Source organism: Capricornis sumatraensis, chromosome 6, assembly GCF_032405125.1.
Source record: "Capricornis sumatraensis isolate serow.1 chromosome 6, serow.2, whole genome shotgun sequence".
NCBI lineage: Eukaryota > Metazoa > Chordata > Mammalia > Artiodactyla > Bovidae > Capricornis > Capricornis sumatraensis.
Genome location: NC_091074.1, coordinates 53714806 through 53731140, shown reverse-complemented (window position 1 = coordinate 53731140; position 16335 = coordinate 53714806). Strand labels below are relative to the sequence as shown.

At 47.4% G+C, this 16335-nt stretch overlaps 1 protein-coding gene across 1 annotated transcript in view; it reads left to right on the top strand.

Moving 5' to 3' along the window:
- APBA1 (amyloid beta precursor protein binding family A member 1) overlaps positions 1-16335 on the top strand; it is an 81859-nt gene that overhangs the window by 53429 nt on the left and 12095 nt on the right. The window contains exons 5-9 of the mRNA XM_068974432.1: positions 6293-6325; positions 7360-7446; positions 8336-8521; positions 12045-12224; positions 15565-15777. Of these exons, the coding sequence (XP_068830533.1) occupies positions 6293-6325; positions 7360-7446; positions 8336-8521; positions 12045-12224; positions 15565-15777 (699 nt within the window). The remainder of the gene's footprint in view (positions 1-6292; positions 6326-7359; positions 7447-8335; positions 8522-12044; positions 12225-15564; positions 15778-16335) is intronic.

The window sequence follows — 16335 nt, the reverse complement described above, 5'->3', positions numbered from 1 at the left end:
GAATAATACCAGTTTAAGGTTCAGGCAGGCTGCTTGGCCAAACAGAATGGATGCTGAGGCAGTAATACCATGGAGTAACTTAGCTGAATTCTTGACCCAGCGCTGAGTTTCCTGGGTTAATAATGGTACTGTTAGCTCTCCCTGGGTCAGTGGGAGTACAGAGACCCTGGATGGTTCTCTGATAGGCAGGGACCACCACTAAAGGGGGTGTTTGGAAAAGAGGCAGTGCTTTTGGTTGTTGCAGTGTCCTCTGGGACATTTTTATTGGCATGAGAATCTAGAACCAGAGATCTTTGCCTCCCTGTTAGATCCAAGACAGAGCCACGTGACAAAGATTTATCTCCTCCAGATTGCCAGAGCACCTGTTTCCCTGTTGAGGCACACTACCAGGGTCCATTCAGGTGAATCCTCCAGAACAAAGCAATAGTCCACTCCTGAAAGAGTACTGAGGAGCCCTGAGACCAAGTATTGCATGTTGCTTTGAGATGAGTTTTTCCTAGTTTCTGTTTATTGACTTCCTGATGGGTCGTCCTTGACTTCCACAGCTAGAGTAGTCTGTGTTTCTGCTGCCCTGAGACACGTGTGTGTGTTCAGTGACCTTAAGGGGACAGCAGGCACAGCCACATCACCCAAATGTAGGGCAGGTCTTGGGAGAGACCCCAGACTCCAGCATCCTCATGCCAGACCCCTCCAAGGGCCAAGTGCTCTGCACGTTATACTTTCTGATTTCCCCAGTGGTTTCTGAGAGTGTTCTTTTCCATTTCTAAAGTCCAGCTCCCTGATGAGAAACCAGAAAGTTTACTTTTGAATCTTCAAAAAGGATTAGTATCCAGAAGTTCCACAAATCATTTGAACAAAAAATTAGAAGGCTTTGTCAGTCAGAACAGGCAAGACAGGCTCTCTGATTATAAATCCATTTTAGACCTGCCTAGAGCAGAGTAAGCAGCTGGAAAATGTATATTTATTTTTACAGCAAATTGCTCTAGTGTGAGGAATTCATTATAGAGTGGTGAGATTAAACAGTCGCATTTCATGTATAAGTATCATTTCACAATGTGCTTCTTGCATCTGAAAGGAATGTTGCCTATCATTAAATATTTTCTGCCTCGTGTTCCTTTTACATCCATTTAAATGCCTGTCAGATTGTTTGCCTTTACAACCAGCCTGCCACTTTTTCAGATTATAAGTGGAGAAGGCCGTGTTCAGAACCTGTGGTTTATTTCCTTGCCCCCAAGAAAGTTACTGTGGGGATAGTTCACAGAGACTTTACCACGTGCACGGGGAACCAGGGGCTGAGAGCAGGTCTCCAGATGAACTCGGGTGGTCCGGGGAAGCCTGCACTGGGGTGCCCACATGCACTCCCTTCTCTGAGGAAGGTGCTGCATGCTTCTTCCTAAAGAGGCTGGCCTTTCAGGAATGAGTTACTCTGGGCCACCTCTAGAGAGATGCAGTGCAAGCAGAATGAGGCTGCCGATTTTCTAGCCACGTCCATCCAGGAAGGAAGAGGGGAGGGATGCTCTGTGGATTTATTTGGAAATCCATTTAGTGATATCCTCACCACAAACTGGAGTAATTCCTGGCTTGACCCTCTCCTTCCTCTGCCTGCATTGTTCATTTGACACGATGGATGCCAGGGAGGCCTTCCTCTCAGGAGCCCCGCTGTGGCCCTGTGTGTGAGGTGCTTTTGCTCTGAGCCAGCTCTGCCCCTGATGTTTGGGTTTCCATTTCAAAGCAGGCTTTAATTCCTGGTCTGTCCGTCAATTATGTGGTGTCTGTCACTCACGTAGCACCAACTGTGGGCTGACATTTAATAGTGATACTGGCTTTACACTTGGAGTCTGAAGAATTGCAGTTTTCTTAAGTTACAAATAATGTGCAGGTTTATTTGCCAAAATGGGGGGAAGATTTGGAGTTGTGATTTTTCTAGGTATGAATCTGGCTCAAAAAGCAAACTGTCCCTATACAGGAGCCCTGTGATAAGGCCTCTTAGCAGATAAAAATCAACCACGTCCTTGACCCTGAGAAACCTGCAGTCTCGTGAGGGAGCCAGGGAGAGTGTTTAGGTAACTGAAATACAAGGCAGGCTGAGGAATCTGTAACTAAGACATTTCCATCTACCAAAATGTAAGATACAAGGGACATCTGAATGCAGCAGCAGAGCTAGAGGGTATCTGCCATTTTTTTGCAGTTTTTTTTTTTTTTTCATCTTTGCACCCTCCCTAATCTATTCTTTCTGCCTTAGTTCATCTTTTTTTGAGAAGTAAGAATAACCTTCCAGAAAGCTTCCCATATGATTCAGAAATGCATTAGAGCAATGGTCCTCAAAGTGGGACCAGCAACAGCAGCACCAGCTGGGAATTTGTTAGAAGTGCAGACTCTCAGGCCCCAACCCAGTCAGAAACTCAGGGAGGAACCTGTTTTCATACGCCCTCCAGGAGGTGGTAATGTATGCTGCAGGTCGGGAGCTGGCCCCTGCGAGAAGTGTGGACCATCCGTCCAGTGTGAAGGAGCCTCTGTTCTCCAGCTGTGCTCTCACATTCTGGTCAAGTGCAGCGCTTCTCACTGATGGGCTCCCATTGGCAGATAAGCACAAGAAACGCCGCCAAATAGATATTTTTGGAATCTGTCACATGTATTTTCCTAGTAAAGGCTCTGAGAAGTCCTGTACTAAGGAGATATAATTCAGTTTGTTTAACCAGAAGCGTCCACAATTACTTGAAAGCCGAATACATTATCCCTATGGTGATACCTGATCGTCTTGTTGCTGGGATTCTTTTAAATATGTTTTAGGAAGAAATTCCAGAGGGAGCTTTGCCCTACTCTCAGTCAGTATCTAAAGCAGGCAGAGACATCCCCTGTACAGCCAGCTCACTCGCCCCTTCCTCTCACTGCATCTCCATGCTCCGTTTCACCCTCATTCCCACTTCATTCTCTGCTCCTCCGCTGAAGACGGGGCGAGGTGCTGAAACTGCCTGAGCTGTAGAAACTGCTTCGTGTGCACGCAATGTGGTGTGTTTGTCGCCATGGCATTTTGGTATTGTTTTGGTCCACACATTTTTGTAAGGCGTGTTCATTATCAAATATTCTTATATCTGTCTTTACTAGCCTGCCCCAAAAGATCAGATTTTTTTTTCCATTCTTTTATGGAGAGATTTTATTTAGGTGTTTCAAAATTATGATTGAATTGTAAAATGAGAATTTCTGTTAGTGTAACCTTGTCTAAGCCAGCTGACTTCCCATCTGACCCAAAGAAGTCTGTGGTTGATAAAGAAGATGTTGACATGGATAGCAGCCCCTTTACGTGCATTATCTCATTTACTCCTCCAAATGGAGAGGGTGGGGAATCCTGTGAGGTAGGTATCATTAACCCCATTTTACAGACGGACCGAGAAGTTTAGAGAGGAGAGACGTGTCCAGCTGGCACCGTAGCAATTTGGAATATAGAATTAGGTCTCCACTTTAATTATCTGTTCTGCCACTTAATAGCTGTGTGACCATGGGCAAGTTAATGAGCCTCTCTGTGCCTCAGTTTTCTCTTCTGAAAGATGAGGATGATGCACTGCCTGCCTCACAGGGTTATTGTAAGCTTCTATATTGATACATGTGAAGTGCTTAGAAGGATATGGGCATGTGCTAAGTGCTCAGCCAGGGTTAGCTGGGGAAAGAAAAGCTAGAATAGTCTCCCGGGCATAACTAGCCTTAGAGGGTCTTAGCAACAGCAGGTACTCAGTACACGTTGTAGATGGAGTGATTGGATGGACTGTGCTGCACGTGTCCTTTGGTGACCACCAGCCTGCTGGTGGTGAGCCCCAAGTCTCATGAAAGCCAGGGCTTTAAATGGATGTTGTCAGCCCCTGCTTCAAGATGCATGTGGGCCTTAAGGCTCTAAAACCTTTCTCTGCGGCTCCAGCTGCTCATTCTGGCCCTGACCCCCATCATGATTTCCAAACTTATGCCTAAATTTTTAATTCTAATTTGTTTCAGGGCACTTGGACATCATAAGTGATTTAAAGGTGGTGTTACTCTTAAGTGTACAAAATATTTTTGACTTCATAAAAAAATTCTCAAAACGCCTTTCATGGAAGCCTCGGTTTGCCTTTTGGATCCTCTTCCTCATCACCCATCCCCGTAAAAACAGAAAGTGGGCGTTTCATTGGTGGCAGGCTTGCTTTCCTTTGAGAGGGACCCTTCAGATTAGATTTCTCATCCAGCAGGCGAAGAATTTTGACCAAAGGCCATTAAGTTTTGGTATCAAAAATAATGGAAATTCACATATTGCTGCTGTATCATTTCAGGAGAGGTAAGAAGACAGAGGTTAGGCTCTTACAGCAGTTGTTCATCTTGAGGATTATAACTGGTACAGATCAGGAATCTGTGTGGCACAGCATCAGCCTAGGGCCGCTCCTCGGATGCACAGATACTTCCTCGGTCATTGTAGCAGTTAGGATAACACTTGCAGTTGCTGCCTCCAGACTTTCCCATAGTAGACTGTTTCATCACGAAGTCTTGACCATCAGTATGAGTTGTGGGGCTGGGGCTGCCCTGGTCTCCTGGGTGTACCAGATCAGCTGTTCAGTGTTTGGGTGGCTGACTCATCCAGTTTCTCCACCATGAGGTAGCACAGACAACACAATTAGTTGCTTATGAGTAGTGGCGTGTGGCTGAGAGCAAGAGCTTTGGCGCCAGGTGAGTACCAAGGGTGTGAGGGAGCTGCTCTTCCCACACCCCACCCCCATCACCACAGCAGTGCCCGTGGTTCGGCCACTGACTCACCGTCGTTCAGGTAATGTCTGCGTGTATATAGCAGGCCTTACCAAAGCCAAGAGATTGCATCCCGACCCAGGCAAATTATAATCGTCCAACATCATAATCTTTAAAGAGCAAACACAAATAGAGTGCTTATAACACACCAGGCACTGTTTTGAGAACACTGTGTGTACAGTTGACCCTTGAACGACACAGGTCCACTTATACCTGGATATTTTCCAGGAGTAAATAGTACAGTATTATGTGGTCCAAGATCAGTTGACTGTGTGATTGGTAGACTCTGAGGACGCAGAACAGTGGGTGCAGAGGAGCTGAACTGTGTATACAGAGGGCCAACTGTAAGTGATACCCGGATGACCCCGTGGTTGTTGGCACCCCTAACCCCACATTGTTCGAGAGTCAGCTGTACTCATTTTATCCTCACAACAGCCCTATGAAGTAAATTCTGGTTTTACCTTCATTTTACATTTGAGGAAACTGAAGCACACAGATGTTAAGTGTCTTATCCCAAGTCACATGACTAGTACGTAGCAGAGCCAGAATTCAGTTTTGGACAGTCTGGCCTCAGAGTTTCTACTCTTACAGAACTCTGCTATCTTGAATAAATCTTATATCCATTTCTAGTTAGCAGTAGGCTTTATTGAAGCCCTGGTGACTCAAATAGTAAATAATCTGCCTGCAGTGCAGGAGATGAGAGTTTGATCCTTGGGTCAGCAAGGTCCCTGGAGAAGGGAATGACTACCCACTCCAGTATTCCTGCCTGGAGAATTCCATGGACAGAGGACCCTGGCAGGCTATAGTCCATGGGGTTGCAAAGAATTGGACACAACTGAGCGACTAACACACACAAGTTCTATTAATATTATACAAATTTAAGGCAAGAAGTATTACTGGAGTTAATAAAGAGGAAGAACAGTTGATTCAGAAGTCTATAACAAAAAGATAACTAGGAAATCTTCAAATGTGTTTACATTAAGAACATAAGTAAGGTTTCAGAGAGGAAATCACAGTGGAAATTAGAAAGTGTTTTGAATGAAAGGATAATTGCAACATATCAAAATTTGTGGGATATAGCTAAAGTGGAGATTAGAGGGAGATTCATAGCTTTAAATATTATCAGGAAAGAAAAAAGTTTGAAAATCCATGATGTAAGTTTTCATCTTAAGCTAGAAAAAAATTGGCAAATTAAACCCAAAGTAGAAACAAAGATATAGGCTGAAATCCATGAAACAGAATATAGGCATACAATAAAGGAAATCAGCAGAACCGAAAGTTGGTTCTTTGAAAGCATCAATTGCAGTTAAGTATAAGGCACCTCAGTACATGTCCTTCCTCCCCGCCAACTACCAAATTCTGATTTAGGAAATCAGTAGTCGAGTGGGATTTTTTTTAAAGCCAGTCCACCTCCCACAGAAATGCATTATACCACTGTCGATATTAGATTGTCAATTCCCTTTTCAACTTTGAGTCTCTGCAAATTCTTTTCTAACTGTTCTCCTGTCTCTGTTTGTTCCATGCTAAGCAGATGGCCCAGAAATTAGCCAAAAGCAGGAAGAAGGTGCAGTACAAACGACTTCATCAGCTTGATGTTATGCCTGTTTTTTTTATTTTTCATTTATTTATGTTTTGCCTTTTTTCTTATTTCGTGTTTTTGTTTTCTGCATCCAGCAAGTTTTTGTTCAGATTTCTTTTTGAACCGCCCCATAAGCCAACGTTTCTCAAAACTCAGTTGCCCAAAGTGGCTGTTTTCTGTTGCTCATTAGTCATCTCACTCCAGAGGAAGGCCAGGGGGCAGACTGGGAATGCTGAAGGGATCCTGCAGTACTGTGCAAGTGCCCACCGTTCAGGAGCATTCACATGGCAGGGACCTGGGTCTGCTCGATTCTAGTTACGTTTGATTTGTGGATTTGTCAGATTGCTGGATGCAAAAAAGAAAACTCGCTAATAACCACATGTGTGCAGAGTCAAGCCCTAAATGAACCAGATTGGTGTGCTTTTTTTTGGTTGTGGAGCTTCCAGGTGCTTAAGAGCTACCCATGGGACATTGAGGCACTGGGGCTCGCTCTTAATGGGGTGGCTTCTGAAGTGGGCGCTGCTTCTGTGCTGCTGTGGTATGTGGGAACGTGAAGACCCTCTTACCAGAACTGCCTCCAGCTGCCTTGTCTGCACCTGCTGTAAACATCGACACCCCCGCCCCAATCTCTTGAGCAGGAGCAAACTCTGCCTTCTCCAAGGTCCTGGGGGTATGAGTGAGTCCCCCTGATTCCTTCAATCTGTTGGGCTCTGAAACCCTTGCAGAAAGTGCCATTCACGTCATTGTTCAGAGAGTTAGATCTGCTGCAGTGAGCTACTGCTTCCGTGGCGGAAGAGGCAAAGGGCGTCCGCATTTCCCCTGTAGCCTGGAGGTGCTCACTCCTGTCCCTGTGTCCCTCCTCTGTGTGGCCCCTCTGGCTTTGGCAGCCTCATTCTGGAGTCTGAATCGCTGTTCTGGTGACTGTGTCTCGAAGCTTCTCTGTCTGAGTTAAGCTTGCTCCCACGCACCTGGGTCAGAGCAACATATTAAGCTTTCCCTTGGTGCGTTTTCCTTCTCAGGCTCCTGAAGGTGAATCTCAGCCAATGACCGAGGTGGATCTCTTCATTTCTACCCAGAGAATCAAAGTATTGAACGCCGACACACAGGTATTAATTCGCCAGCTCCCACCTTCCTAGGGGGTGAAGCTTAGCATGGCAACCAGGAGATTGTGCCCTTGTCTGTCAGGCAGCTGTGCCCAGATGCTGGCTGGCTTCCACACAAGCTCGGAGGCCCTGTCTGCAGTGTCTGCTGCTGATGTAGGGGGTGGGGGTTAGGGAGGGACTTGGTAAGGAAGGTTGGGGCTGTTAAAGATCAAAGGGAAAAACAAGCCACAGATATTGTTTGTTAATAATTCTCACAAACCTTTGTCAGAAGATTCATGAATTTAAACAGATTAGCCTTTCAAGAAATTTTGTTTAAAGCCACACGTACACACGTTAAGCAAAACACAGTAATTGCATGCAGATTTTTTATTTTTTTAGCTTCCCCACCAGGGGTTTCCCAGGTGGCCCTAGTGGTAAAGAACCCACCAGTGAAGGAAGTGCAAGAGATGCGGGTCCGATCCCTGGGTCAGGAAGACCCCCTGGAGGAGGGCATGGCAACCCACTCTAGTATTCTTGCCTAGAAAATCCCATGGACAGAGGATCCTGGTGGGCACTGTAGTCCAAAGGGTCGCAAAGAGTCAGGCATGACTGAAGCGACTTAGCACACACCCACAGATATCCTACTGGTCGTAAAATGATTTAAATTCCTTTTCACATACCACAGACCACTTCCTGCTCTGGGTTATCACCAGTCAAGGGAATTGCCCCCAGGTCTGGGTAGGTACATGTAAATTTGCGAACACAGTGTTTGCAGTGAGCCCCAGAGCACCGCCACCCACTCCCACACCCGCAGCATGTGTGGACTGTACTAGGCTACGCTATGGGTGGCAGACTCTCTCTGGGGTCTTAGATGATGCTCTGAACTCACCAGCCTCTCCCGTCTCCCCTCCAGGAAACGATGATGGACCACCCTCTGAGGACCATTTCCTACATCGCGGATATCGGGAACATTGTTGTGCTGATGGCCCGCAGGCGGATGCCCCGCTCCAACTCCCAGGAGAACGTGGAAGCCTCCCACCCATCCCAGGATGGAAAAAGGCAGTACAAGATGATCTGCCATGTCTTTGAGTCTGAAGATGTAAGGGTGGCCTCCTCTCATCTCCCTCCCCGTGATCTGATCTGAGCTGCCCTTGGGTAAATGGGTTGGTTCCCTCTAGTTCTCAGAACCTTAATCATAGGTGAGACAAATACTTATTGAGCACTTACTATGTATCAAGCCCTGTTTTAGTGCTGGGGATATGAGGCTGAGTAAAACAGATAAGGTACTCCTCGTGAAGGTTGTAGAGAGACAGAAAATGAATAGATAAATATACTTAATGTAAAGTTAGGCAGAGGAATGTTTACTCAGGAAAAACTAGGTCAAGGGATAGAGGGGCAGGGGCTGTTTCAGGTAGAGCAGTGATCAGAGTCCTTGCAGAAGTCACATTGGAGCCAAACCTGAGTAGAGTTGAGAGTAAGGAAAGAACAGGTGCAGAGGCCCTGAGACAGAGGCCTGCTGATGGAGTATGGGGAAAGGCAAGGAGACCAGCCGCTAGAGGGCTGTGCAGGACTGCCCTTTCCTAACAGGAAAGTCGGCGTCCCTGCCCCTCCCCACCACATGGCATGAGCACCAGCCGCCCACTCCTTTGCAAACCCAACTGCTCCTCCAGTCACAAAGCCAGGGATTCCTGACACCCATCTCTCCACATGATAAAGTCAGCAGAGGAAGCTAATTTAAAACAGAGGTGGGGCTCCTCCTTCCCTTCAGCCTTCTTCTCCAGTTGTCCCTAGAGTTGCTGGCAAGGCCACCGGGCTTCAAGCTATTTCAGCACCATCCTTTTCCCAAAGCTCAACAGGCCTTGGCAGCTCCCTCCAGGCCAGGGCCACAGCCCCATGATGGTTTCAAACTATAGAGCCTGCCCGGAGATGGCCAGGTCAGTGCCATTGACTGAGATAAATTTTCCTCCTGCCACAGTGAAACAAGCTATCTTTCTCATATTGAGCAGAGAAACCTTATCTACTTAAGGAAAATTGCCGCCGGTAGCCTTGGCTCCTTAAAAGGGGCTGTTTTTCTGCCAGAGAGTATTCATTGAGCCACAGTAATGGCCTGCCTCTAAGAAGTTAGAAGTCAGAGGCAATTCTCCAGGGAAGCAGAGCCCTCATGGCTGTAGCCTCAGACAGGAGGAGACACTTACATGTTTGTACCAGCTTTTACTAGTCTGGTTCTCAGCTCCAGAGACAGGTTGCTGAGAAGACAGAGAGCTTTGAAGCACCTGTCCTGGCCATTGTCTCCACTTTTCCTGTGAAACTGAGACCAAACTTGCAAACTGGGAGAAGGTTCTTATAAAGCTCCAACAGAGTAACATTTAGAACATTGTTTCATGTGTCCTGCAGGCCTGTGAAAAGATGGCATTAGCTCTGCCTACCAGACATGAGGTGCCCGTTCAGCCCTCAGCCACCTCTCCCAGGCTTGGTGCTCCTAAAGGAGGACTTTGTCTCCCTTGGGGCTCCTTTGGGTCTGTAGGGGAGACAATGAAGGGGAAGAAGGAAGAAGCAAGAGTGGACCTAGAAATCTTTGCTTCCAAGGCCCAGGATAGAAGAGGAGAGCATGGGCTCCGGAGCTGGGAGACCCACATGTGAAGCCCACCTCCATGTGAGGGCTGTGCAGCTGCTCAGTTTCTATAGAACAGGCTGCCGTGTGGCTCAGGTAGACCCAGCAGAGATGAGAGTAGTCTGAGCTGTTGGCCCGGTGCCTCTGCTCACGATGGTCGGAAAGCCCACTGACTGTGTTCTCAGACACTTTTTTCAATTTGTCTGTTCACACGAACCTCTGATGCCCACAGCGATGCCTTGGCAGGAGGCAGTGTGGTGGTCCTTGGCATGACATGTGATGTCACCAGACTCTCAGAGTGAGAAATGTTAAGCAGCATTTCTTTCCCTCAAGCCAACCACGCAGAAAGTTCTGATATCACTGTTAGTTAACTGCTTTCAGCAAAAATGACTAAAGATAGGGAAAGGAGGGATTGAGATGAGAGTTGTGTGTTTGAAACATTGCCCTAGAGCATGTTGTTGTTTTGTGGGTTTTCTACCCACTGGAATTTGAGAGAGCAGCAGTACCAGGGGTGGGCAGGAGGTCGGCTCTGGAATTAAGCTGCCAGGATTCTCAGCCTCCAACCCCACCCCAACTTAAGCTTTCAACCTCCTTTTCCTCATCTCCCCAGTGCAAACAAGGAAACAATACATACGCAGTTTTAAAGTCTAAGAGCTCTGAGAAACAGAAGAGATTTTTGTACTCATTTGGCTGATAAGCTTGCTCTGAGCTGCGATGAGACACTTTATAGGATTTGTCCAGCTTACTGTGAATCTCACACATTTTGCTGCAGGAATATTACTCAGTGTGTTTAGGCACTTCTCCAAGCTCTAGTGGGGTTTTTACACAATGTATGATGTATGCACTCTGTTACCTTTATAAAATTTGAACATATCTGAATTCTTAAACACTGCCCTCAGAGCTTAGGATGAAGGCTTGTGGACCAGTCATACTTTCATCATAGACTTGATGTGAATTTATGTGATGCTGTTTATATGGGATGTGATGTGGCACAGACTTGGTTGCTGCTGGCTCTCCCAAGTTGTGATGTTGATTAATGCAGGGCAAGGTTATCATATTCCAGTGCAGGAAAAAGATCAACGGAAGCAGAGTTCCCATCCTGTGAGCTGTGTGACCCTGAACAGGTTCCTTTGTATCTCTGGGCCTCTCAGCCTCCTCACCTAGAAAATGCAGGGTTGGACTCGATCAGGGTTCTCAATTCTGTTGGACCCAACAGTCCTTTCACATAGCAAATATTTTGTAATGCCCCACTCATAGACAATATGAATGAAATTCATAGATCATTTAATCTCCTTTTCTGAAAAAGTTTTCACAAAATAACCAAATTATTGCCATAAATGTAATACAAAGGAGAAATAAAAGGAAAGCTAAAATAAGATTGTTGATAGCTATAATAAAATAGTTGATAGACACATTCGTGCACGCACACACGCATGCACACATGAAGAACCTCTACACTCCATAGCCAGTGTGCAGAATGACGGAGATAATTTCACAAACAGCATTGATGCTGATGATTTTCTAAAGTCATGAAGCTTACTCGTGGTAAAGTGTTGGATAAAACATCTTTTCTCAATTCACATAATAGTTATATTCTTGAAACATTCACTGTGTTTTAGAGCCACGCAATAAGTCTTGTGGTTTTATATAAATTAGAGTTGAGTCCTAGACTCAGGTAATTGAGCACGGGTGTTATATGTACATGACTGTCTGGGGGGATATCTTAAGACTGTGCAGGATGTAAAACAGCTCATCCTGGGCAAGACTGTCCTTTGCACAGCAGTAAGCTGTGTCAGAGCATCTCTGACTCCTGTCCACTGAATGCCGGGAGCTCCCTATGATCATTGTCATAGTAAAAAATGTTGCCGCTAATTTTGGAAATGCCCTCTAGAAGGCGCCGCTGCGCCATGGAGACCCGCTGGGCTAGCCAGTGCCTAGGGCCTGGCAGACTTCAGGGACCCGGGTCATCTACCGGCAGCACTGGCCTGCTGACCCTGTCTCTCCTCTCCAGGCCCAGCTGATCGCACAGTCCATCGGGCAGGCCTTCAGCGTGGCCTACCAGGAGTTCCTCAGGGCCAATGGGATTAACCCCGAAGATCTCAGCCAGAAGGAGTACAGCGACCTGCTCAACACCCAAGACATGTACAACGACGACCTCATCCACTTCTCCAAGTCAGAAAACTGCAAAGATGCAAGTACCTCCCTGAACCTGTTGCCCAGGCTGGGCCGGCTGGGCCTGCCCACCGAGGAGGGGAAGGCAGGGTGCTGGGGTGGAGCGCGGTGTTCGCAGGACATGGCAGAGCGCTCAGGCCTGTCTCTGGCTCCCCGCACGTGTGGCCCAGGTTCTTAAAGACTTCAGCTGAGGGCCGTGGCCAGTGAGGCAGGGTGTCCTCTGCCCCCTGTGACCCACAGCTGACTTTGGGGATGGGTTCCAGAACCAGACAGGACCTAAACCCTGTCTTTACAAGCTCCCGATCTAGGAAAGGGCACATTTATAACAGTTCAGTTCAGTTCAGTCGCTCAGTCATGTCCGACTCTTTGCGACCCCATGAATCGCAGCACGCCAGGCCTCCTTGTCCATCACCAACTCCTGGAGTTCACTCAGACTCATGTCCATCGAGTCCGTGATGCCGTCCAGCCATCTCATCCTCTGTCGTCCCCTTCTCCTCCTGCCCTCAATCCCTCCCAGCATCAGAGTCTTTTCCAATGAGTCAACTCTTCACATGAGGTGGCCAAAGTACTGGAGTTTCAGCTTTAGCATCATTCCTTCCAAAGAAATCCCAGGGCTGATCTCCTTCAGAATGGACTGGTTGGATCTCCTTGCAGTCCAAGGGACTCTCAAGAGTCTTCTCCAACACCACAGTTCAAAATCATCAATTCTTCAGCACTCAGCCTTCTTCACAATCCAACTCTCACATCCATACATGACCAGTGGAAAAACCATAGCCTTGACTAGATGGACCTTAGTCGGTAAAGTAGTGTCTCTGCTTTTGAATATGCTATCTAGGTTGGTCATAACTTTTCTTCCAAGGAGTAAGCGTCTTTTAATTTCATGGCTGCAGTCACCATCTGCAGTGATTTTGGAGCCCCCCAAAATAAAATCTGACACTGTTTCCACTGTTTCCCCATCTATTTCCCACGAAGTGATGGGACTGGATGCCATGATCTTCGTTTTCTGAATGTTGAGCTTTAGGCCAACTTTTTCACTCTCCTCTTTCACTTTCATCAAGAGGCTCTTTAGTTCCTCTTCACTTTCTGCCATAAGGGTGGTGTCATCTGCATATCTGAGGTTATTGATATTTCTCCCGGCAATCTTGATTCCAGCTTGTGTTTCTTCCAGTCCAGCGTTTCTCATGATTTATAACAGGGAGGATCTTAAATGATGATGCTGGATGGGCACTGTTCAGAGACAGCTGTGCCCGGCAGAGTGAAGCTGGTCCCGGCTTTCTGGGGTCAGATGAGGGGTGCTGGGCTCCCCTTGGGACAGAGCTCTGCAGGAACAGCTAGAGGAAAGCAGGGCCATCTGACCTGCTCTGGGGTCTGGGTATTCTCTGAGAAGTGTAGAGGAGCGCAGAGGGCTGCCCCCAGTAACAGAAGCATGAGGTTTCACACACTCAGGAATCATCTGGGGAGCCACGGATGAGGCATTGAGGCTGGACTGTATGAGAGGATGCAGGGCCTGGGTCAGAAATGGCAGGCTTGAGAGTCCAGCCAAGGTGAGGGGCCTGGACTTTATGCCCAAGATGCGGGCCAGTGATCTTTTAATTCACTCATGGATACTAGGTGTCCTAGGTTCCCTGGAAGCAAAACCTGAGATGGGAATTCTGGTTCAAGGGATCTGTAGGGGGGTGGGGGCAGGGTGCACGCAGGAAACAGTGAGTGTGGGCACGAGGGTGGTGGGGATGCCACGGAGGACTGTGGCCTCGCTGGGGATGAGCATCCTCTGATCCAGATGGAAGCACTGGGTCACACGTCACAGGACTCTCTTGTCCCACCTGGAGCCAAAAGAGCTGGCAGGCCTGTGCCCAGCGCTCATCAGTCATTGGCAGTGAGGTCAGACGGAGGCAGGTAAGTGTGCCTGTGCTCAGAGTTCCCCAGACTGAGGGCTTCCACAGCAGAAATGCATTGTCTTCCAGTTCTGGAGGCTGGAGGCCTGAGATCAGGGTGTCTGCAGGCTTGGTTCCTCCGAGGGACTGTGAGGGGGAAGATCTGTCCCAGGCCTCTCGTTCGCTTGTAGATGGTCACCTTCTGCCCGCTCTGTCTTCACTCTGTGCATGTCTCTGTGGCCACATTTCCCCTTTTTATAAAGATACTAATCATATTGAGCTAGGACTCACCCTAATCATTTTTATTTTAACTTGATTGCCTATGAAAAGGCCCGATCTCCAAACAAGTTCATATTTGGAGGTACTAGGAGTTAGGGCTCCAATGTATGGATTTGGGGGGTGAAGGGGCACACGGTTAAACTCCCAGGAGGTGGTGACTGCCATGTGGCTTAGGGCAGTTCTCCAGGAAAAGGGCCAGTTGTGAGCGACAGCAACAGCGAGGAGGACACCAGCCCATGAAGGGACTTTGTCAGGCCCCAGCAGCCCCCATTCCAGTATGTGTTTGAGCATGTGTGGATTTGTAAATATGAAGAAAGAAATACACACATACTCTGTTGGTTGCTTCCAAGAAGCGTCTTACCTGTCTATGGTATGTCTGCCTTATCAAACTGAACATATCTGAAATCGGCTCCCGGCTTCTCTGCCCAGCTGGGGAAAGCCACAGTAATGACGCATATCTAGGGCCGGTGTTTTTGCACTTCCAACCTTTTTCTTAACTTTCTTGTTGCAGAGAAGTGTTTCTATAATGCATGTTTATTTTTAACTCAAAAATCTTAAATGTTGGAGGGAATTTAGGAGGCACTGTGAAACAGGGGATCTGTGCTAGAATCCAAAAGCTATTCTGGAAACCATAAGATCCCACCAGAGCCCCCGCCTACAGTCTCTTTTGCCCTTCGCTGGGGACTACAGGGAAAACAAACAAAATATGACACCCCTTGTGGTTGTAGCACCAAGGCAGGTACAAGTGCTGAGTCTGACTTGCACAAGTCCGACTCTTTGTGACCCTGTGGACTGTATCCTGCCAGGATCCTTTGTCCACAGGATTTTCCAGGCAAGAATACTGGAGTGGGTAGCCATTCCTACTCCAGAGGGTCTTCCTGACTCAGGGATTGAACCTGCATCTCTTCGATCTCCTGCATTGGCAGGTGGATTCTTTACCACTGAGCCACTGGGAAGCCCCAAGGCAGGATGGCTTTTACAGAATAAGAATTAGAAAAAAAGGGGTATGTGCCTGCATGACATCATTTCTTACCAGCCCCAGATGCCATGGAATACAGAGAGGACAGCATTCGTCTGGGTTGGAGTCATCAGGGAAGTGTCTGTCATGTTTCATCAGGACAGGAACAGGGGAAATGCCTTGACTTCTCTCTCTACCCTGGATGGTTGCTGACTCAGCCTTTGTAAGTGTTGTGTTTCTCCTTTCAGGTCTTCATAGAGAAGCAGAAAGGGGAAATCCTAGGTGTGGTGATCGTGGAGTCTGGCTGGGGATCCATCTTGCCAACTGTGATCATAGCCAACATGATGCACGGAGGCCCAGCAGAGAAGTCAGGGAAGCTGAATATTGGGGACCAGATCATGTCCATCAATGGCACCAGCCTGGTGGGCCTGCCTCTGTCGACCTGCCAGAGCATTATTAAGGTAACCAGAGATGGGAAAAGTCCAATGTCATTGTAGACCCAAAATGACATGAAGTCATTGAACATATTCTGAGTACCAAACACTAAGAAAGACACAAATACAAAAGGCATGGACTTGCACTTGAGCTGTTTTTCCTCTGTACAGAATCCTCCCTGAAACTGTTTTTTCAGTGATGGTGTATATTTGGCTCACGTAACACCACTGACTAACACCATGCCCATTGCAGACATCACTAATCAATCACAGCACTATCTCCCACTAAGACTCAGCCTCAACAGAATTTTCCTCAGCTCAGTAATCAAGACACCACATAGAGTCAGCTAGGTGTGCCTGAGGTGACTTGCCATCCCTATCACACGTCAAGGAAATGCTTCAGATGCCAGAGCACTGTCCTCCACTGTGATCCAGGTGAGTGTGTGCTCCCCAGAGCCTGCATAACATGATTCTCACATGCCAAGTGGAAGGAAGGAAACTGGTACCATCTGTGTACACCTTCTGCAACCTGAACATAATTATTTCTTGTTCAACCTGAATTTATGCTGTTTCATAAGACTGAGA